Consider the following 21992-nt stretch of genomic DNA (forward strand, 5'->3'; position numbering starts at 1 on the left):
ACGAAGTTGGACTTGCGATTGGACCATTTGCAAAAATTAACTTGGAATGCTTCTATGTTGTATGTATCATTCAACATTAAAACCCATTTTTAACCGCCAGTTACATTATATTTTCTTGTTTTTTAGATCTCAAAGAAAATCTATTCATTCGTCATGTTTCTAGTAAATTTTTATCAGTAAAGAATTTGTATAGCTTAGATCGGAGATAGACACCGCCACTATAGAATTGACTTTAGTTGACTTTGATGCACAGATTAGGTATGCAAGGATACTTTGCCGTAGAAAATTGGTTGAAAAAGTGACGTGTTTTGAACGGTTTTAAATGTCATATATGTGAAAATACCAAAAATAACAAAAATGAACATTTTGAAGGAAACATCTTCTTTGAAGGCACGCTGCTCTCTCCTGATTAATGGCAAAAGGTGTCATGGCAAATTGCAGCCCAATCGACTTTTGAAAAATGAGGTCAAAACATGAAAATTTTGACATTTTCTTTTTGACACCTTTAGTCATAGCTTATCACGATAGCAATTCTTGTTACGCGACTTATGTTTGCACATTAATTTTTATTTAAATGATTTTCTGCGAGTTCATATACTGATTTTTATTTGAAAATAAAATTCTGAATTTTAGCAGAAATTAGTGGGGCGTTGTTAAACAAGGTAACAAAATAACATTCTGAATGAAATGACTGTATTCATTTCTTTGTTTTCAATAATATAATCCAAAACAAGTTTGACTTGGAATGTGTTTTAAATTGAAAAGCGATGAGTATACTTTAAATGTTCACAATAAAATTTATAATTATTAAATTACTTCAATTTTAAAATTTAAACCATTTTGATAAACGAAAATTCGAATAATTTTGTTTTGATAATACGTCGATAAATTATGACATACCCAATGTGGCTATAGCTTGTGTTTATAACAAGGAGAATAATTTTGTTCTGAAGCCAACTTCAGTTGTACCTGAATCAGTTGAAATGAAGCCATTTTTATATCTTTTGCTGGTTTTGGTGTTCGTTCAGATGAGAAATTTTCTTTAAAAACTGCGCTTAAAAAACTTAACCCAAAAAATGTTGTTAATAAAGGTGTCCAATGCTGCGGATAGTGACGATGAAGAAGGAGAAGCAACATTTTCTGAATTAGTGATGAGGATCTATGCGAAAGCAGTTAAAAGAAATATTGAATTGAGACCATTTTCGGAGTTTATGACTGACATCACTGCTGATATCACACAGATCTATATGAGATTTCAAAAATCAACACCTCAATTTGTGGTTGGAAGCACAATTAAATTAATTGCATCAAAGGTACCAAATGCCATGAAAATTGATGGAACGAATGCAAGTAGCTTTCTTCGTGACCAAATGCATGTAATAAATGAGCGACAAGGTGCCATACGAGAATTGAATGTTGAAATTTGCAAAGAAATAGCGATGAATCATGGACCATGCCGAATTAGCTGGGAAATTCAAAAAAGAGATGGAAGAAGTGAAGAAATTGGCGCCAATATACATCGAAGCGGCCAGGACAATGTGCGAAAGCATTCCTCTATCATCGGATCCGAAGAAAATCGTCTGCCGAAAAATTGCGTCTGCCCAGAATATGCGGAAACATTTGATGACGAACATTTAATATCAATAAGAGCTAAACAGATGGCGTGGGCTGCAAGTAAAAAATGTCTTTGTGCAAATGGACACAGTCACAACTGAAAAACAATATTCGATTGAGTGCGAAATTATAACTAATCTTTCCTGCGATTTGAATATCATTTCTTGGAATTTTTGAATAATTTAAATTTAGAAGAGTTAAAAAAAAACATGTTTACAGTGCTGTGTTTTAATTTTCACTCAGACTTGAATGGCATTGCCGTCATCAGTTAAAAAATATGGATTTTTTCTGATAAAAATTGTTTATTGTTTAATTTGGTTTAAACATTTTTTGTGCGCATTTTCTTTTTATCAGATGAAATTATGTAGCGACTGTGCCTCAATATTGCTTTGACATCAGAACCATGGTCACACCATCGATATATGGCAAATATGATTTTCGGTAGAGCTTTACGTCTTCATATCTAAAAATGCAAAAAAGTTAGTATTTCTAGCATCGAAAATGGAATTATTTCATGAATAGTTAGTTACCCGATTTGTTTGTTAAGTTCATATCCAAGATCAATGGCTATTGCAAGTGAATACGTGGATGTAAAAATAGCTGACGTCACCCTTAAATTATGAGCCGCACAAATTGGTTCTCTTGCTAATAGTAATTGTTTTCCGATTTTACGGCCACGATATGCTGATACAACGGCCATACCATCGTCGATCAAAAATTTGGTAACATTATATTTTTCAAATAGATCAAAACCGTAATATCCTGAGTTTTTCGACTGAAAAGTGAATGAAGAACATTTATTCCCGATTTTTATGGGGTTTTACGTCAGCAACGACACGTATATTCGAATTTGTTTAAAATGCAATTGAAATGTTTCATACCTCTATTTGTAACAATTGTACTCCAACGATCTCATCGGTTCCACTTTTGAAACAGGCCACTGACAATCCATTTTTTAGTATTTTTAGCCATTGCTTCCGATATGACTTTACAACATTTTTGTCATTGATTATACCTGAAGTGTATTTTTATTTGTTAATTTAAATTAAAATCATAATTTTTGCGTAAGCATACCCATTGCCACCGATATTGGTTCGTCGGTCAAGTAATAGTTTATCATTATGTCCAATGCTTGGTCAAATTTTTTTTTTGGTATATTTCGAATTGTATACTGAACAATATCGTTACCATTGATGTCCGTTGCATTGAATACACCCCAAATTATATCCGGATCACTACTGGATGGTTTTTTCCCTTTTCCAAATACCGCATCAGCTACAGTTGCCACGACGCAAATTACAAATGCCATTAAAACAACACACTTTGCATTCAACATTTTACGCAGCAAATTCATGGTGACATGTAACTTAATCATCAGTTGCTTATAAACTGACTATGACATTTTTTTTCTAAAAACTGAAAAATAAATTATTCAAGACGACTCCGCGCAACAATTTTAAAATTACAAATATTTCATATTATAGAGACGAATTGAAAAAATAATGTGAAAAACAACACATGTTTGCATAGTTCAAATCCACACAAACCTAGGGGGGAGACACCAAGAATAAATTCCGAATCCACTATATAAATTACTAATCCAGCTATTCCACTAATCCAAAAACACAAATGTGAAATCGAAACTATTTTTCCTATTCCATGCACTGTTTTCGTCAAAAATGTTAATTCTGCTATTCCGCACCATTCCACTAATCCATCAATAAACGTCAAAAGAAATGTCAAATGGATTTGAAGTGAAACAATTTTTGCTATTCCATGCACTGTTTCGCTATTCCACGCGAATCCATTCACAGACGTTGCTAGTTCATTGCAATTTCTCGAATCTTTATACTAAAAGTCTAATCCTATTCCACGTGTCTGCCCCCTAGACACAAACACGGTTGAAATTCTGTATATAAATAGCGAGGGTTAACACTCATTTCAAATTGGTATATAAAAAAGTAAAAGTGAGAAAAAAATGAAGCCTTATACAGTGGTGCTATTCTTTTGAGTTGTAGTGTTTGTTCAGGTGCGATTTTAATGTGAAACAAACCAAAATAGTTTCAGTTGAAGATTGAAACTTTTTTCTCTTCCCAAGGCGAACAAAGATGGTAAAGAAAAAAATCCCGAAAATGGAAGAGAAATAGAAAGAGACGTGACAAAATAAAGAGGCTAACTTTTCCGCATGGAACCGAAATTTTGGGAATAAACTGAAATTATGGTCTATGTATGGTTGCAGTAACTTAAATCACCGTGAAAACTTGTGAATATTATTTTCTTAGGCATTTCTTTCATACATAAATGAAATTTTTTGTGGATTTTTGTATGAAAACATCGTGTCACCAAAAATTACACCGGTCAACAGATATTGCTCAAAACTAATCAGCACGTCTCCTAGTAGTCCCAAATCATTTGTAATGCTCCTAACGAGTTTTTATGAGTGAGAAATGTGGACGCCAACGGCAGCAGCATTTTCTACTAGTTTACTTTTGTGTACAGATTATGTAGTCTATAGATTTGACGGCACGTTGAATGATTTAATAGCTTTTTTCATGATTACGTCCATGGCCAGTAATTAGTCTGTAGTTATCAAATAATAGATCGTGGCCTCCGTGGCGCAATTGGTTAGCGTGTTCGGCTGTTAACCGAAAGGTTGATGGTTCAATTCATTTCATAGTGTGGAAAGTTCTAGTTTGTTTGAATCGATATGAACCGCTCTGAATAGAATTTGGCATCAAAATATTATTTTTGTTTCTTTTTTTTTATGCACAAATGGACATGAATTATTGATGAGACATTTGTTTAGATTTGACAATACCTGCAATTTAATCACAAATCGATATTTCTTCGAATTTGATAAAAAATATTTTATAAAAATAGATAGATAGATATTTTATAAAACAACATTATTTTCCTGAACCAAAAATGAGAATTACAAAAAACAACAACAAAATTATATGAACGAAAAGTGATAACAAGCAATTTATTTGTCTTTCATTTTTTTCTTCTTATCTCATTGATGCTTGTAAAGTAATGCTGATAATAAGAAATGATCATTGTGAGTCTAACACTGTGAATAGTTTTGGCTGTAATTTTTGATCAACGTATTGATAGATATAGCCTCCGTGGCGCAATTGGTTAGCGCGTTCGGCTGTTAACCGAAAGGTTGGTGGTTCAAGCCCACCCGGGGGCGAGTTCTTTTTTTTATAAATATTTTCTTTGCGAAATAAAAAAATCATTTCCAAGCATTCATAAACGTTAACTTTACCTATTTTTAAGTAAAAAAAAATTTAACCTACCGGCGAGACCAAACATTTATTTTTGAAACGCAAAAACATATTCCATTTTTACCGTTATAAAATGATCAAAATTGCTGTCTAAAATGAGATATTTAATGACACAACAGAGACTAATTTCATGCACCAACTATTCATTCTTTTTTCGGGATGTATTTTACAGCAGATGCGATGATTCACTTGGTTTACATGAACGTTGCACTTTTGAACGGTCGTACCGCGGTATACACAACACACATAATAAATGAGTAGATTTTTGGAGAGATCTGAATGCTCAATTAGCTAGAAATGACATATTGGCTCCAAAAATGGTCCGGACTGAGAGTGGATGGGAAAATTGAAAACAATTATTGCACTGAATTCACTTAAGAGACTGAGTTAAACATAGAAATATTGTGTCGATATCGATTTGTATCTATTTCCACACTCAAAATTATCTTGTAACTAATATGCTCAATTCCTTTTAAGCCATATGAAAAAAAAAAAAATATTTCACAGAATTTATTGACGTGGCGAAGACCTAATTTAATGCTCAATTTATTTCATTTTCTTTCTGCGTTTTATCCACCCTTATCATATATTTTGTAATCAACATTCGAACACACGCTAAACGCCTTAGAACTGTTTTCACAGTTGTAGCCATAGCAAAAATAAAAAAAACAAAAATTTACGAACGAAAGTTTATAAATAACATAATTATTCGAACTAAACGCAATGAGAAAATAATTTCCAAAAACACTATCAAGCCAACTGTATTTTTGTGTGACTTTGGATCATGCTTACTTTGGTTAGATAATGATTGAGCCAACGCAAACAAAACAGAAGTATTAATTATAATTTTTCATGTCATTGATTGCAATGCACATGATCGTTTTCACATGCATTAACTCGGAATTTCAATCAAAAATGCCCAATAATTTCGTTTTTTGAAATACATAACAATTTCCCCGAACCACAGCCAACAGGGTTGAAAGTTGGAAATGGTTTGAATTTGAATTCTTGTGATAAACGCGATAACTTCAACATTAAATGACCAAAAACTATGGTCGATTTTTACCATATTCAGAGGGATTTGTTAACCCTGGCAGCAAACCTGTCATATTGATTTCTGATAAAGCGGATGGCATGCAAACAGTTGCAGCGAGTGAGATAGCTAATTAACACACGTGTGGTCATTAATGTCAAATATAAAAGATATTGCAATTAAGCTCAGCTGTCAATTCATTGTGTGCATTGAATGAATAAATTATGAACTAACCGAGCAAAATATGAGACGAATATATTTTTGTTTGAAATTGAGAAAAGAAAGTAAAAAAATAAAGAGGGTACCATTTGTTTATTGTTTTTATTATCGTGAGCATTTCTTATTTACAATTTTTAATAAAAATCGATACAGCGAAGTATACACGGTATGTGATTGGCATTGCAAGATGAAATGAAGAAAGCGATTGGCATTGGCAATATAAATCCATCTGTTCATATCCATCAGACTGTTTGAACAACTGAAAGAAAAAACAAAGCAATTGGGTTGTCTATTTTTTAATTTTATCATTATGCGTAAAATTATAAGCGATTCTTCATTTGTTATCTTATATAAGCTGCGATGGCCGAGCGGTTAAGGCGATGGACTAGAAATCCATTGGGATTCTTCCCGCACAGGTTCAAATCCTGTTCGCAGCGAATCTTTTTTTTAATTATGCAATATCATTGAAAGTTACTTTTCATTCCTTTTTCGAATCATTCCAGGAGTTCAATTCTTAAATTTATTTCAATATTTCACAAATGGAAACGTCGCAACGAACAAGTTCACACAATTTTCTGGAGTTTTTTGGCTATATGCGGCGGTTTGCTTGGATTATTCTCGCGCATTTCTGCATTGAGCATGGGTTTATTATTCTTCAATTTATCTATTTTGCATGACGTTTGAGAATTGTTCATTAGGGTGTATCAATAACAGAGGAGGTGACAATTTCTCGGACCCTGGGCTTTTAACCTATGCAGATTGATGAAACGATCCACACTGTTTAAAAATAAAAAGGAACTTACATCCGTAAGTCTAACTTTTCCTCACTGTTTCCAAATTTCTTCCTTTACCGAACTGGTAGTGCAGTACTAATTCAATAACTACCGAATTATATTGTCTAAGAGCAGTCAAGTTTTTTGGCCAATTAAAACAGTATTGACGTATAAATATTTCAAAATGTGCAGAGTGTATATTGTACGGAAAGAAAAAGTCACCAAAAATGTGATTTTTTTGAGGCAATTTTAATACAAATTGAAGATACCTCCCTCCTGAAGAAAATTTTGTATGGGGAGTACTTTCATTTGGGATTGAAATTACTTCCAATTTGGTGAAATTATGTATTTTGATGAGAAATAAGATCCACACGTTTTAATTGTGATTAAGTTACTGCAAGCGTACATTTTAGAAAGAAATTCGATCAAATTCGAGTCAACAAAACACTCTTATTAACTTTTCAATTAAAAGTAGGGGTACCCCCCTTACAAAATTTTCTCAAAAACGAAAAATTTGTATGGCAGGTACTATTAATTTTGATTGAAATTTCTTCAAACTTTCAGAATATCATTTTTTTGTATAAACAATAGCCTGTGCAAAGTTTCACGTCATTAAGGTTTAATATAGAGGGTACAGTGTACAGTGTACAGTGTACCACATCCCCACATTAACATGGCCAAAAAACCGTTGCTCTGTGATTTTCTATACCCAAAACGCATAGAAAAACGATTTTTAGCGATTTCAAAATTTTGGGGTGATTGCAATACTTTACTGCACACAGTGGGTGTGCGGAAAAGTAAAAATCACAAAAATGTGACCAATATTTTTCAACCAATATTTTTTGCTGTTACATTTAATTAAATGAATTTAGCCAATAACATTCTTAATTTTTACTCTTCCGCACACACAGAAATCAAATGTCTTATTATCACTGTTTAAACGTTTCGAAGCAATTGGCTTTCTGTAGCAAATGTGGTCAAATCTAATTGGTTGTTTTGAGATAATTTTAAAAGTCGGACCACTATATTGAGATTGAGGTTTTTAATCAGTCTCAACTATATGTTTATTCACAGTCATTTAACCTTGTGTCATTGCTATAAATATGGAGGTTAAACGCAACAAATAATCATTCTATTTGGAAGATACTTTCGGTAATTTCACATTTCGATTGCCGCTTTCATTATAAGAATAGTGTTGCTATTAAATTTATTGGATTAACTTGTTAATAAATCCCTCAAAGTGTTTAATTCAACCAAATAAGATGATGAAATTTTTATTTGTGATTGTTTTTCTCGTCGGTGCGAGTGTACAAGGTAATTTTATGTGAAGACAAACAGATAGTGAAAATTTAATATCCCTAGTAACGAATCTAATATTAATTATGTCAATGTTTTCAATCAACTTCTCAGACAATATCAACGGTACTGATGGCAGTGAATATCTTTACAATGCCATTAAATCAGGTTAGTTGAAGACAATGAATATTTCTTTAATGGTTCAATATTGCATATGACCACAACGGATTTCAATTTTTTTCATTTTATTTTTGATTGAGATTTATCTTCAAAAAAAAAGGAAATTTACAAATTCAATACTAGTATAGTGCAGTATATCAAATTTAAATTATTTCCGTTCATCAAATCTAGGCAGAGTAGATGTAGTCACATTTCTAATCGATAATGGTGCAAATGTGAATTCGTTTGAACATCATCCATGCACACCACTCCAATTGGCTGTTGCTAAAGGTAGTTTTCAATTGTGAATTGAAAATAAAGCATTTGTTAATAAAAATTATATATATTTTTTGCAGGCAATACAGAGATATTCAAAATTCTCATCGAAAAAGGAGCTGATATGAATTATATCAATCGTGGAGCCCATGTAAATTATATGGACAAGCATTATAATACAACTTTACTTCATATAGCAACAATGTTCGGTAATTTTACACAATTTTGAATAAACAGTTTCTTATCTGCGCACATGGCTAATCAATGTTACTTTATTTACGTTCAGATAATTTGGAAATATGCAAAATCCTAATCGCAAATGGAACAAACGTGAATGCTGAAGACTTCGAAAAGCTTACACCACTCCATACTGCCGCTCTCTACGGTAATTGCCTATGTATTCAGAAAATCGAATTTATTTATTTGGATTCAAGCTAATAACTGACCATTCGCTTAATGTTTCAGGTTCAAATGACACGGTTGATTATTTAATTGCAAATGGAGCAAATATAACTGCTGGAGCTGAAGTATTGTTCCCACCTTCACATTTGGCTGCCTGGATTGGTATAATTTCCAATTTTTGAAGAATAAAAATGAAATTCAAATACTTTGTCTGTTTGATCAATATTTCAGGCAATTTGAACACTTGTAAAAGTCTAATTGCACATGGAGTGGACGTTAATGCAAAAGGCGACGGGAATTCTACAATTTTACATTTCGCAACTTTTATTGGTAATTATCCTTTCTTTATATAATTAACATTATGTATGTATGATCAATACGCCAAAGTATTAAACTCATTTGATCAATGCTTTAGGCAATAAGGAAGTAATTGAATATCTGATCACACAAGGAGCTAATGTAAATGCTATAGCTAGCGATATGTCGACGCCTCTTCATATAGCTTACTATGCAGGTGATTCCAGACATTTAAAAATTAACATTGAGAATTTGCAATTTAGAATATGTTTTCACTTTTCAGGCAATGAAGAAGTGCAAAGGGTATTGATTGATAGTGGAGCAGATCAAAATGCAAAAGACAAAAATAATAAAATACCACGTGAAATGGATACTGGTAATGATTTATTTTAAATTATATTTAATAGAGACATTTTTTAATCGAAACTTTTCAATTTAATATTCTAGAGGAAGGAAAAGAGAAGAAAACCGAAATGATTGCATTTTTAAATGAAAAGAAGAGAATGTTCGAAAACTTATAGGAAATGTAAAGTCACTTTCATCCGAAATGTAGAATAATCAAGCTTAAATCGAGTTTTTTATTCACTTTCCAGACAACGAAGAATTTATTGATTGACCATGGCGCTGATGTGAATACTAAAAACATTGATGATAAGATACCGAGTGAAATTAGTACTATTAGTGCTTCATTTAATCTGAAAAGGACGTTTTGCAATAAAAAATTGTTTAATTTCGATTTCTAGATAAAGACTCCGATTTTCTGCTAAATTGTTAACTTCTCTGCCATATTTAATATGAATCCTAACATGCAAATGTATGAAGGAATAAGAAACCAATATCTTTAAAATAAAATAATTTTCTTTTGTTATTTTTTGTAATAAAATGTGTTTCAAATAAAATATTAAAGAACTTAAACGTATTTGCTGTTAAATAATATTTAAGATCTCTTTTATTCTGTTTAATTCGAACCACAATTCAACGGTTTAATCTGTCAAATTAGAGATTGGAATTGATTATATTTACAGCAGATGTGGAGAAATCTGATTATTCAATTGAGCTTTCAAGGTCATGTTTAAGGCTATACCGTTCAAATGTTTTTACAATTTAGTTTGCGATGTTTGATATACAAATATTTTCATTTACATTTTCTTATTCAACAATTAAACACAGAGAGATAATTAAGTTAATTGATTTGTTCATTTCATTGAAGTTTTTCGTTAATTGTTTTCTCCTGACTGAAGTTACCCTGAGATATTACTGATAGAACATGAATAAATTGAAAAATTCTAGCACATTGTGCAAAGAACTTACAGTATCAAATGCCAAATCATCAAATAATCAATCAAAACCCATATAATTCATTTGCGGAGTAGTTTTGACGATGGCGGGACTGTGCGGAGTTTGGCGGAGATGACATACAAGCTCTGTGTGTACAAGGGCAACAAGCAATTGCTTGCTGTAATTCACAATTCGGTATGTTTTGGTTACTTGAACGAACGATAACAATACAGAACATTTGCTGAAATGTTTAATGAATCTAAAAACAATTTTGAATTTGGTTCGATGTTTTCAGGTGGCTGAATGTGAATGAAATCAATTTTAACTTAATTTCTGTAACATTCTAATAACATCTGACTACAAAAAGTGATTACACAATAAAAATGTGCATGCATCAATTGAGAAATGAGCTTTTTGCCGTAGCATGATAAAAAAATGTGCAATCAGATTTCGTGATTGCAATTCAAGGTCACCTATATTCCACTACGTAATTGAAGTAGATTTTACAGATAAAACAACACTTTTCATAACAATATGGAAGCTACGAATTACTAGCCTCATAAATTCCTGATCTGATAATGCCATCGTATATGACACGACTATTTTATTGATTAAAATAACTAAAATCGGGTTTACTTTTTTGTGAAAAAAAAAATCACATTATTAAATCACAAATATACGGAAGCTAGCTTTCGATCTGATAACTTACTATATCGGTCAAATACATGCAATTAAAAAACATACATTGTGCTGAAAGATTAAAACAAATCAGTAGCGAAGCATGCATGAATTTGACCTGAAATATTATTGATGAAATCACACGAATGTGTTGGAAAATTCAAGCTCATTGTGTAAAAAACTTACAGCATTACTTGCCAAATCATCAAATAATTGATCGAAATGATAGATGTGGTTAAAGCTTTACGGCAGGCCGAAACGCAAATTGGCAACGTTCTACATATCGCCCGGATAGCTCAGTCGGTAGAGCATTGGACTTTTAATCCAAGGGTCGTGGGTTCAAGTCCCCCTTCGGGCGCTTTTTTTTTTATTTTCGCTTTTTACCTTCGCCTTTCAAGGTTTCATCATTTTCAATATTCGCATCACAAATAAAAGATTTGAAGTAAAGAAAAATTATTCTACCAAAAATTCACGATTAAAATTATTGTTTTTTCTTTAATTCGGACTATATTATTATTTATTCCACCTGCTCCATAGGATTCACTTCCAGAACAAGTCATCTAAATGACTCACTGTACTTATTTTCGTGATATTTCCATCGGAAATGCAAGAAAAATCGATCGAAAGATTTCTTTTTGTTTTTGACTGTCTTTCTTCTGCTACATAGCAATTTCAGCTGTAATACGCGTGACTCATGTTGATCACATCGTCGCGCGAAAAAAAAGTGACTTCATTTTGTTATCATCGAATACTGACTTGAAATACAAATTCAAGTCTCATTGAAATATTGGAATTTAAGTCTCATCCAATATTTCGGTTAATTTAAACCAAAAACTCTTTCTTTTGTGATTAAAACTGATATTTTTTTGTGTGAGAAGTAGTGAAATATTGCAGTGATCAAAATCAACCCCGCTCACTTTGTAAAAATCCGCCAATTAAACGATCATTTTGTTTATAAATATGGAGTTACAATGACTTATTAAAATAAATGATCCATTTGCTGCACAATCGCCTCTACCTACTGAAAAAATGGTAAATAATCAATACCCTAGCTACCAAAAGTAAACCAATTGGTTTGTGCTACTGAGCATAGCAAGCGGAAGGTTCCAAGAGCATCGTCATACAACAAAATTGATTGAAATCATAGTTTGTATGGCAATTTTTGGAACATTCTAACAAGCTTGAAATTCCAGCACATGACATTTCTAAAATTGATAACAACGCAATTTGAAACCAAATGATTAAAAAATTCATTTAAATATTGACGTGTATTATATTTGAGACGTAAAATTTGTAGAATAGAAATGATGTAAATTTATTGAAAAATTGCTTGTACTTGATATGAAACCCGAAAACAATTTAAGTTCATTAAATTTATTGAGAGCTACAATTAAATTGCGATAAAAGAGAAACACACTCAAATACAGTTCAGAAAGACGGATGTGGTGTCACTTATATTTGAGCACGCAAAACCATTTTTTTTTCAAATGATCGAATTTTCTGCATTAAATCATTTTTATACGGTTATAATAGAATTTGCTGCGTGCAATCGACAGAATTTATTCAAACTGTGATAAAATTATTCATATAAGGTCAAAGTAGAAAAAAACGAGAAACTAATAAATATATATATATGTCTTAAACCGGTAGATCTAGTCTATTAAATTCGGATAAATTGTCATGTACAATTGGTGAACTTTGATGAAATTACTCTTTCAGAATGAAGCAGAGATTGACGACGGAGACAGAGATAGGTACAAAGAAAGAGAGAGAAAGAGAAAGAGTGACAGAGCAACGTAGAAATGTAATGTAAAAAACTAGGAAGAGAGAGCGAAAAAGAACAAAAACATGAATTTATGTGTATGGTTTCGCCCATTACGTCCAGTTTCGTCGACAAAAAATCATTTTTCCGGTTTGACTGACTGGCATTGCATTAATACGTGTCGCTGGATAGAATCGAGGCGATTATGAACGCTCCCACATAATCCTACACACTGGTACTTTCAGTTCAAAAGAGTGCAGAGAGAGCGGTAAAATGTAGAGAAATGTATGATCAGCAGAAAGAAAATACATTTCGTCCGACAATACACGATTGGATTTGGCATGCAACGAAAGATGCAAGAGAATGTGCCCGCATACGATCATTTATCTCATTGAATGCAATAAAGTCAATCAACGGAGACTAATTTACGAGATTTTACAGCAAACCGAACAGTGAAAGATAGCGAGAAAAGAATGAAAAAGAAAGAAAAACCAAAATGCAACAGTAATATAGAGTGGATAATGTGTCGCCACAGGAAAATATGAAATACATACACAAATCAGTGTGTAAATTAGTCAAGACCAAAAGTACAACCACATTTGGCAAAACAAAAACGAATTTTATCGTTTGCACCAACACAAGAAGGAATATGCCGAGTTTATTACTTAACTACCGAAATGCCGATGATTTTCTTTGACTTTTGGTTCCTTTCTCTGTTTCTCTTCCTATCTGTGGATTCTCAGTCTTTCTCTTTGACTCTTTTTTCTTTCTCTCTCTCGTTTCTGTCTGTCTCTTCGCCATTTATCTGCTCTGTTATTTTGTATGTGGTCTTTCTGCTCTGGTATTGCACATACCATCGTTCACCAATTCAAATTTCTCTTTGTCGTTTCTTCTTTCCACTACGTCTCTTAGTTTCTCAATGTATGCGAAATGGCCCTTTTTACACATAAATCAACTGAATTTCCTGGTATTTGTGAGTATTCAAACAGCCAGTCCATAGGCTCGATAATCTATTGAATTGTGATTTTTTTGTTCGTCTTCTGTCTATCGTCGTTGTTTCTTTCATTCTTTCGTTCATTTAAATACTCTCACTGTACTGAGCCGATGGAATGTGAGACGCGCGCACAAAACCATATCGTATTGTGTGTATAGTTCGATGTCTGCATTGGTGCGACGGCAATAGCATGAGCATACACACTTATCGGTGCGCGCGCACACACACATGCCCGTATCGGTTTTCTCATGCGACGCACTCAACTGCTAACGAGCTCGATGCCGATCGCACCGACAAATCAGTCTACATTAGATGGTTGAAGTGATGAGACGCACACATACAACTCTTTTTTTTTTGATTCTCACTTCTGAACTACTCTAAATTATACTTTCAATTGAATATTTTTATTTCGTTTGTTTTAAATCTTTTTTTTGTCAACCTATAAGTTTAAGTTAGTCACATTCGGTTTTAATTGTAAATCACTTTTTTTTTCGTTGTTGTTATTTTAATCTCTTTCTTCGTTGCTCTCTCTCTCTCGCTTGCCGGTTTGTGAGAGTGGTTTTCTGTCGTACGATGAGAAACGTCACATTTTCGGACGACTAGAGAATTGGTTGATTGTGCGTGGTGCTCTTTTTTGTGATTGTTTTCGCTCTTTGTTCAAAACAATTTAGTGAAAACATTTTAATCGTGGAAAACTGTTCGGTGTAAATCATTTTTAGTTAAAAAAAAGACACACGGACAAAAGAAATTATCAGAGACATATATTTTAAAGACAAATAAATGAAAGACAGTTTTTAATCAATCACCATACAATCGGAGACATGTAAGTACGATAACCATAACATTGATATGTGTTAAGCGACGGTGGTTTTAGTTTATTCAATTGTCTGTATCAGTTTGAAAGTTCTCGATGGGCATAGTTTTTATGACGCAAAATGTCATCGTTTAGTTGTCACTTTTCATTCGAATTGATCGTGCCCAATTTTCGTCATTTCTTTGGTGGTGATAAATGCAGTGGGAAAATGACTTTATCGATAAGTGACTAAAGTTCAAAATTCATTCAAAGTTCATTTGTAACAAAACGAGTCCATCCACCAAAAATCATAAATGTTCGTTCTCAAAAACCATAAATCACATTTCGTTCTCTCTAAAATTCATTTTTTTTTACTGAATTCTCACACGTGTGTTCGTTTAATATGTGTCAAACGATGAAAAAAAAGACCTTGTCCTTAAAATCATTTTCAAAAATCATATGTTAGCATTGACATTTCTGTGCGCATCAAAAGAGACACTCAATTTTATTATCGAGATAATTAAACGCGTGCACACACTCTCTCAGTGACATACACACGAAATAAAAAAAAAGCCAAACATATGTGCTTTTTTTCTCTCTATCGTCGCATGTCAACCAATCCAAAACAAATCATTAACGACCCGCGTGTTATCAAATCGCGCTTGTTTTAGTTTTTATTAAATCGTGCGTGGCCCATTTTTGTTGTTCTCTCTTTTTTTCGCTTCTATCTCACGCCGAAAATTGCCACTGATATGATCACGGTGACAAAACGGACGAAAACCGACGATACGAACAATTGGTACATCGCGCAGAACAATCATGCACAAATCGATACGACTATCGTGTCTTTACACGCAAAATCACACGAATTATTACAAAACTAGCGACCGCCGTAGAAAATGTCATTGACTTTGAGTGTCTGCGTGTTTGGCACTACGGAATTCGGTATTTTTCCACTGTCATCAATTTTTTTTATTGCTGATTGAACCCAACTGTTTAATAATATGAAACAATGAATATGAATTTACACGTTTTACGAGAGAAAGACAGAGAGATCTTTCATGACAGAGTTTACTGTGTCAATTGAGTCGAGCGTCTCAAGGAACGACGAAACAAAAAGAGATGAAAAAATTGCATGTTTGTCGTGACACCAGCTCATTTGTTACATGATTTTACACGATCGAACCTTGTGAGCATATATAAGGAAAACTAAAGTGAAAAATGTGTCCGTAACAAAAAAAATCTGTCCGTAACTGTTCTATGAATACTTTTAGATTGATCTGAATTTTTAAAAAAAAGTGACTCGATGATTATTTTAAATTGAAAATGTGACCCGATTCGAAACAGTGGAACGCATTGCATCATATTTCTAGACTAGTTACGCTGATAAACAAAGAATAATTAGCCTTCTCATGATGTACGGCGTCAAGTTGAAAGACCCAATTTGAACTTCATTCATCACGGCCACATATCATTGCTACAAGACAGGAAAAAGTCGTATATTTTTGACGAAAAATAAGTATGCCAATTAAAATGAGCGAGATTTTTTTGTGCCGGCATTCCAAGGAGATATCCTTCTTTCACCGAAATTTGTATAAAAAAGCGGATTTTCCGCAAAAAAAAATTCAAACGTTTTTGGCATGATCGACGATTTTTCATCGATCAATGTCTGTACATTGTTTCTGGGTTGAAAAAACAATCGATCTAGATCACTGCGTCAATTGGCAGCAAATTCTTTCACAGAAACCAGAAGCATAGACCCCAAAAAGACCGATTTTGTCCAACAAAAAATCAATCTCAGATGTGCCAAAAACATCGGAAGGAAATCATCTGAATCTCATTCGCATATGAATGAAATGGCGTCAGAATCGATAAAAAATCGGTCTAAATTTAGATTACATTAGATTCGAAATTTTTTTTATTCAAATAAGATGAAGAATTCTTTCGTAAAATCACGCATTCTTTTGTGCCATAAATCGATAATAAAATATGACATAAAAGTCCTTGTTAAGAATGTCATCCTTATAAAGTATGCACCGTTTATGTATGCATCGCAAAACTGGTTTCTTAAGGCGATAAAAAAAGACGCATGAATCGCGTCATGATATTATCGAATCGTTCACCGAGTGAATATACAATTTTTTTTGGCATAGGTCAGTGTTTTTGCGCACGGCAACAAACATTCAAAACAAAATATCGACATCACTCGTTTCATTCATTCGCTTCGAAAGATCGTCATTCGTCGAGTGCGTGATCGGCGACATAGTAACGCGACGCAAAACTTTCATATATGTGTGAGGATTGCCCAATATTTCGATTTTTTAAAAATCATCATCGTTCGCAGTATAAAACTAGTAAATCTGGCCCAATTTGAACAATTATCAAGCCGTTTTTTTCTTCGTCGTCGTTATTATGGTTAACTGTGATTTTATTAACATTTGTGGTGTGGCGCGATCGTTCACCTGGCACATTATCATGTCGATTGTTGTCGTACGACAATAGCTGAGTGGTTCGAGTGCCATTTTATAGAGGTGAACAAGGTTAAATTACAATAAAATACATGAAACCAGCTATTAAAGATAGCACATTACTTTTCGAGCACACATCGAATGCGTGAACAATTTTTATTTTTAGCCGGAACAAAAAATTAATAGCACAATTGAGTGATGCACTTTTAATATAGAGTATGTATAATCATTTCATAATTAACAAAGAAATCAGCACAGAGGCTCTTATCATCCTTGACTCTCGATGATTTAATATATGTTCGAAAATTTATTATTTATTTTGGTAACAAAGGCGATTTTTTTTTCTTCTTTCGATTTCATCGTTGTCACACTAATCTTATCGCAATGCGTTCTAAATTTAACCAAACATGAAATGATTTCGGTTTTGTTTTTGTTTGGTGACCATTTTACTAGCGTATTTATCACGGCATAGCACAAAATTAGAATTTTACTATCGGTTCCATTTTAGAAATTGAATGTTTGCAACGATGACCCCATGCGTTGTCAATTTGATGCGAATTTTAAATGAAAGAGGGAATGGATGATAAACGAAACAGCAGATAAAAACAAAAAACAACAAACATACATAGTTTGTCAAATATAAACGTACAGTTGAGTGTGTTTACATCATATCACAATGTGATGAGAAATTCTTGACTCCGCACCATGTTTGGCACTTTTTCGATCAAACGATGCACACAAAGGGTATTATTGTTAGTAGTAATGGAAGGAAAACGAAGATGGAAGAAAATAAGCAAAATTGAACAAAAAACGGTGTCAAAAGAAGAGATCACCACACAAAAAAAAACGCAAAAAAGGCGCTACAAAAAAAGGCAAACAAATTTGCATTGACAGTCTGTCATTAGGCGATATCATGAGCGAAAATCAATACAAAAAACTTGTGCCCTACACCACGGTGTGCGGTAAAATCGAAAAACAAATTCCATTTGATTGATGACAAATATTATCTTTTTCATTGGCTTGAGCCGGCACCAATTTAGATTAAAGCCTCTCCGATACCAGCAATCGAAACCAAGCCGTTGTATGTATACGAAAAAACGTGCAAAAAATGCAATTTAGCGAGTAAATATGTAAAGAAATGAATTATTGACACATTGATTTGGTACCTCTTTGAAAAACATGATTTAAATATTGCGCGAGAAAAAAATCGAAAAACCTTGCCCAAGTTTATACCGTTCGGTCGTTCCATTTGTATATCGTAGTAAAAAAACTGCGCCAATATATCAATAAAAAATTTTTTTTAGTGAAAAAGTCAATTATCTATGATTTTTTTTTATTATTACAATAAGTGTAATAATAAATAAGTATAAGCGCCGATAAGTGGCCAATATTATCCCAGCTTATGTCATCGAATTCTCAAAACAACGCAATTCCAATTTCCATTTAAAGTGAAATCATTTTAAGGCAACAATTTTTGCTATATGATTAAAAATAAAATGCGCAATATGTATGTAATCAATGTTAATGAGGAGTGAAAAAATAAGTAAATCGGGGAAGTTTTGTGAGAAACAACCCATTGGATAATATGACAAAAAAAAATGTTTTTTGATAAATTATCGCATTGGTATGATTGACTTAAGGTTGAAATGACTGCAGTTTGAACGAAAGGACCAGAGGGGTTGAGATTTATCGATGAGAATATTTGAGGATGGTCAGGCGATTGTTGTGAACTGACATATGTTTATCGCGAGGTGAACTGGTCATAAACAAAAGATTATCAACGCAGCAAAAAAAAAAAATGCTGCAAAATCTCTTATATTTTTGGAGTCGCATTTCTTTTAAAATCGAATTTTTTAGAACAAATGGAAGTAGCTCTATATGATAATGAATTTAATTCACAAAAAAGTGCTTTAATTTAAATCATGCAGTGTGAATGATTTTTTTCCCGTATCATTTCCAGCCGTTAGTATCTGGTAGTTAGTGAATTATTTATATGCACCGAATCCAAATAAAGTGAAGCCCAATCAACAAACAACTAGTTTTATTCATTAAATTGTTAATATATATGCAAATTGTGTTTGGCTAGAAAGAAATACGCATTGAATCGAAACATGAACCATGTTAAACCGGTCTCTTACTGTGTGTGTGTGTGTGTCGGCTCCAGTTCGAGCGTCTTTCTATCTTGGCTCCCAGCTATAAAGGGAACTTGCCTGAGCATTAATATGCCGCTGTTCTTTTTAGGCATCGAACAAAAAAATTATTATTTATAAGAGAAATCCGGTCCATGTATATAAGTTTTGGTCGTGCACAGCATGAAGAAGATTAATCTGGGTAGTGTAAAACGCATGCTAAAACGCCGACAGACCGGTCGATATAAAGCATTAAATTCCACTCGTAACTTTCGTGGCCATTTTAATTACGGTCTTGATGCTGTCTCTATCTCTCTCCTCTCCCTCTCTCGCTCTCTCTGTGCTTATTATTATTATGAATTTTTCACTTAAAATTCTGTTTTATTCCCTTTCATGTTCTCTCTATATCTTCTGCATATTTTGCAAAAAGCAGCAACATTTTCTCTTGCCCGATTCCTGTTAATCAATGTAACAAATTTTAACCGATTGCACTCGTTTGTCGCGCTCACTTAATCCGAAAATAGTTGCATACCTAAGAGACTTGAGCTGCTCATTAAATGATACAAAACGCAAATGAAGGAAAATGAAATATCGAGAGACAGACAGAGGCGACTGGGAATAGATAGAGAATGAGTATAACCATTAATTTTGAAAACGTGTCTCTCATTCACAATAAAAAATAAAATGAATTGCAATAACATGTGCAATCAAAAGACCATAACCGAAACTTGCAACTTGGCATAGGAAAAACGCTGAAAATAGAAACCGAAAAAAATATATTCAAATGGCGAGAGAAAGAGCGCATTTAAGAAAAATGCAATGGAATGAACAACGAGTCAATTAACGCCAGTCAGCAATCGAATCGGCCAAAAAAAAAAAACGACAATCGACGAAGAAAGAGACAGACACTAGATTCGTTGTAGTGGCGCCTTCGTGTCATATCAGCGAAACATTCATGGCATTGGATGTGTGTATGAAACTGTAGAAGTGAGCACGCGATAATGAGTTATATAGAGAGAACCGGGGACTGACAATAATGGCGAAGTGAATTGCTTTGAAATCGGATTAAATTTAATTCAATTGAGATGATTTAAGCTTTTTTCAAGTATTTTGGATTCTTTTGGGTCCATTAAATACATTTTGATTTTTACGATCTTTTTGTTATTAAATCACTTCAGTCTTTCATAAATTAGAAAGTAGAGCAGCCGATTTGTTGTGTTTAAAATGAAACCTGTCAAATGCACATTTTTTGAGTTCGACTGGGAATTGACGACACAATCCGATCATCGACCTATTCGATTTTATTTTGGGATTCATCGCCAATCTTTGGATTATTCACCAAATTTTGGGTCTTTTTCTGCAAAATGTTTGCTTTTCGGAGTCATTTCGAGTCTTTTTCGTCTGTTGCTTCACAAAGACCTTTCCGAATGTTTGGATCTTTCGCGATCTTTTTGATCTTCCAATTTTTTCTCCAATTTTGATCCAAATCCGTTCCAAAGCATTTGGAAATCCAATAGAAGTCATTAAAAATCGTTAAATCGGAACGAGTAACAATAACAAATCTGAACGACCAAAAGTGTGTCTACCCCTCGGTTCATAAATTAATAAATGCAATTGTAGTGTGTCACAACACAGTTCGTCCTTATCCTACAAATTACACAACGAACAAAAAAGTTTTACAAGAGAAAAAAAGTCGTTCTCATCACGAGTGAATAGCGTGACACTGGCTCATTTATAAGATTGGGCGATGTTGTGTTTTGAAAATGCGCGTACGCGCTCGGTCGCACGATAGAAACAAAAAAAAGACTGTTTCTTTACTTTTACAATGTATTTATACTCTTAGCTTGTTCTCTCGTCTGTTTTAAGATGATATGACAATAAAAAACGATGTGCGTTCGATCGGCTGAAATCGTTCGTTTGTGTATAGGGAAATGCTATCATGTCGACAGTCTGCCTCTTTCCCTTTTCACTCGCTCGCTCGTTCCATTTCACTTGCATTTGTTGTTGCTCTCTCTCTTTTCCTCTCTCTTTCCCTCAACGTTTTGAAATCGTCAAATTGGAAACAAGATCACGCACCAAACGTGTGATTCGATTACGACTCTCTCTCTCTCTCTGCGTTTGTTTTGTGCGACTCTATTTAAACATATTGGTTACATTTTGCTGTTGAAATTTTCGTTCAAAAATGGTATCTGGTTCCGTCCAAAAAAAGTTTCTCTTTTGTCGGAGCCATACCAACGAAAATTCTCTGCCAAACCGGATTCAATTCATTTTTCAATTCCGATAAAGTGTCAGACAAAAAGTGCATTACACTTCGGTGTATGTGTGCATGAATTTCTCGGTTTTATAATTTGTTTGTTTCGTAAAAAGCGCTTATCAAAACATTCATTAGATTCCCACATACACACACGCATATTCATGCCAATGCAACCGTTATCTATATGCTTTGCACACTTCTTGCATTTTATTATTTCAAATATTAAATCGCCGTTTTACTTTTCCGCACACACCTAGTGTGTAAGGTAAAGTATTGGAAT

The 21992-nt window shown here is 33.3% G+C and overlaps 3 protein-coding genes and 3 non-coding genes across 6 annotated transcripts in view; 5 read left to right on the forward strand and 1 right to left on the reverse strand.

The window, feature by feature from the left end:
* Positions 1-1896: 1896 nt before the first annotated feature.
* LOC116346167 lies at positions 1897-3014 on the reverse strand. The gene is made up of 4 exons (XM_031776102.1): positions 2689-3014; positions 2496-2629; positions 2145-2389; positions 1897-2077 (listed from the first exon to the last, which is right to left on the reverse strand). Exons 1-4 carry the CDS (start codon positions 2987-2989, stop codon positions 1993-1995), a joined length of 765 nt encoding a protein of 254 aa, XP_031631962.1. The 5' UTR covers positions 2990-3014; the 3' UTR covers positions 1897-1992.
* A 1719-nt stretch (positions 3015-4733) lies between these two features.
* Trnan-guu lies at positions 4734-4807 on the forward strand. The gene has a single exon. It is a non-coding gene; the product is annotated as a tRNA-Asn (tRNA).
* A 1700-nt stretch (positions 4808-6507) lies between these two features.
* On the forward strand, positions 6508-6590 carry Trnas-aga. The gene has a single exon. It is a non-coding gene; the product is annotated as a tRNA-Ser (tRNA).
* A 1457-nt stretch (positions 6591-8047) lies between these two features.
* On the forward strand, positions 8048-10234 carry LOC116346140 (serine/threonine-protein phosphatase 6 regulatory ankyrin repeat subunit B-like). The gene is made up of 11 exons (XM_031776062.1): positions 8048-8240; positions 8337-8390; positions 8574-8672; positions 8738-8866; positions 8944-9042; positions 9123-9221; positions 9291-9389; positions 9475-9573; positions 9640-9732; positions 9804-9882; positions 9950-10234. The coding sequence occupies exons 1-10, from the start codon at positions 8189-8191 to the stop codon at positions 9875-9877; spliced, it is 897 nt and encodes a 298-aa protein (XP_031631922.1). The 5' UTR covers positions 8048-8188; the 3' UTR covers positions 9878-9882; positions 9950-10234.
* A 1363-nt stretch (positions 10235-11597) lies between these two features.
* Positions 11598-11670, forward strand: Trnak-uuu. The gene has a single exon. It is a non-coding gene; the product is annotated as a tRNA-Lys (tRNA).
* Positions 11671-14390: 2720 nt separating this feature from the next.
* Positions 14391-21992, forward strand: part of LOC116346127 (protein phosphatase 1 regulatory subunit 3B) — a 31940-nt gene continuing 24338 nt past the window's right edge. The window contains exon 1 of the mRNA XM_031776034.1: positions 14391-14891. The gene's annotated coding sequence lies outside the window, so the exon portion shown is untranslated. The remainder of the gene's footprint in view (positions 14892-21992) is intronic.

Source organism: Contarinia nasturtii, unplaced genomic scaffold (genome assembly GCF_009176525.2).
Source record: "Contarinia nasturtii isolate CC-2019 unplaced genomic scaffold, AAFC_CNas_1.1 Cnas_scaffold_1435, whole genome shotgun sequence".
Lineage (NCBI taxonomy): Eukaryota > Metazoa > Arthropoda > Insecta > Diptera > Cecidomyiidae > Contarinia > Contarinia nasturtii.

Bases quoted from the DNA above. Each gene is read 5' to 3' on its own strand.
- LOC116346167 (XM_031776102.1), bottom strand. From the start codon at position 2,989: ATGATTAAGTTACATGTCACCATGAATTTGCTGCGTAAAATGTTGAAT. The intron at 2,630-2,688 runs GTATGCTTACGC...AATACACTTCAG, and splicing joins ACCAATATCGGTGGCAATGG to GTATAATCAATGACAAAAAT. The intron at 2,390-2,495 runs GTATGAAACATT...TTCACTTTTCAG, and splicing joins TACAATTGTTACAAATAGAG to TCGAAAAACTCAGGATATTA.
- LOC116346140 (XM_031776062.1), top strand. From the start codon at position 8,189: ATGATGAAATTTTTATTTGTGATTGTTTTTCTCGTCGGTGCGAGTGTA. The intron at 9,043-9,122 runs GTAATTGCCTAT...TTAATGTTTCAG, and splicing joins CCATACTGCCGCTCTCTACG to GTTCAAATGACACGGTTGAT. The intron at 9,574-9,639 runs GTGATTCCAGAC...TTCACTTTTCAG, and splicing joins TCATATAGCTTACTATGCAG to GCAATGAAGAAGTGCAAAGG.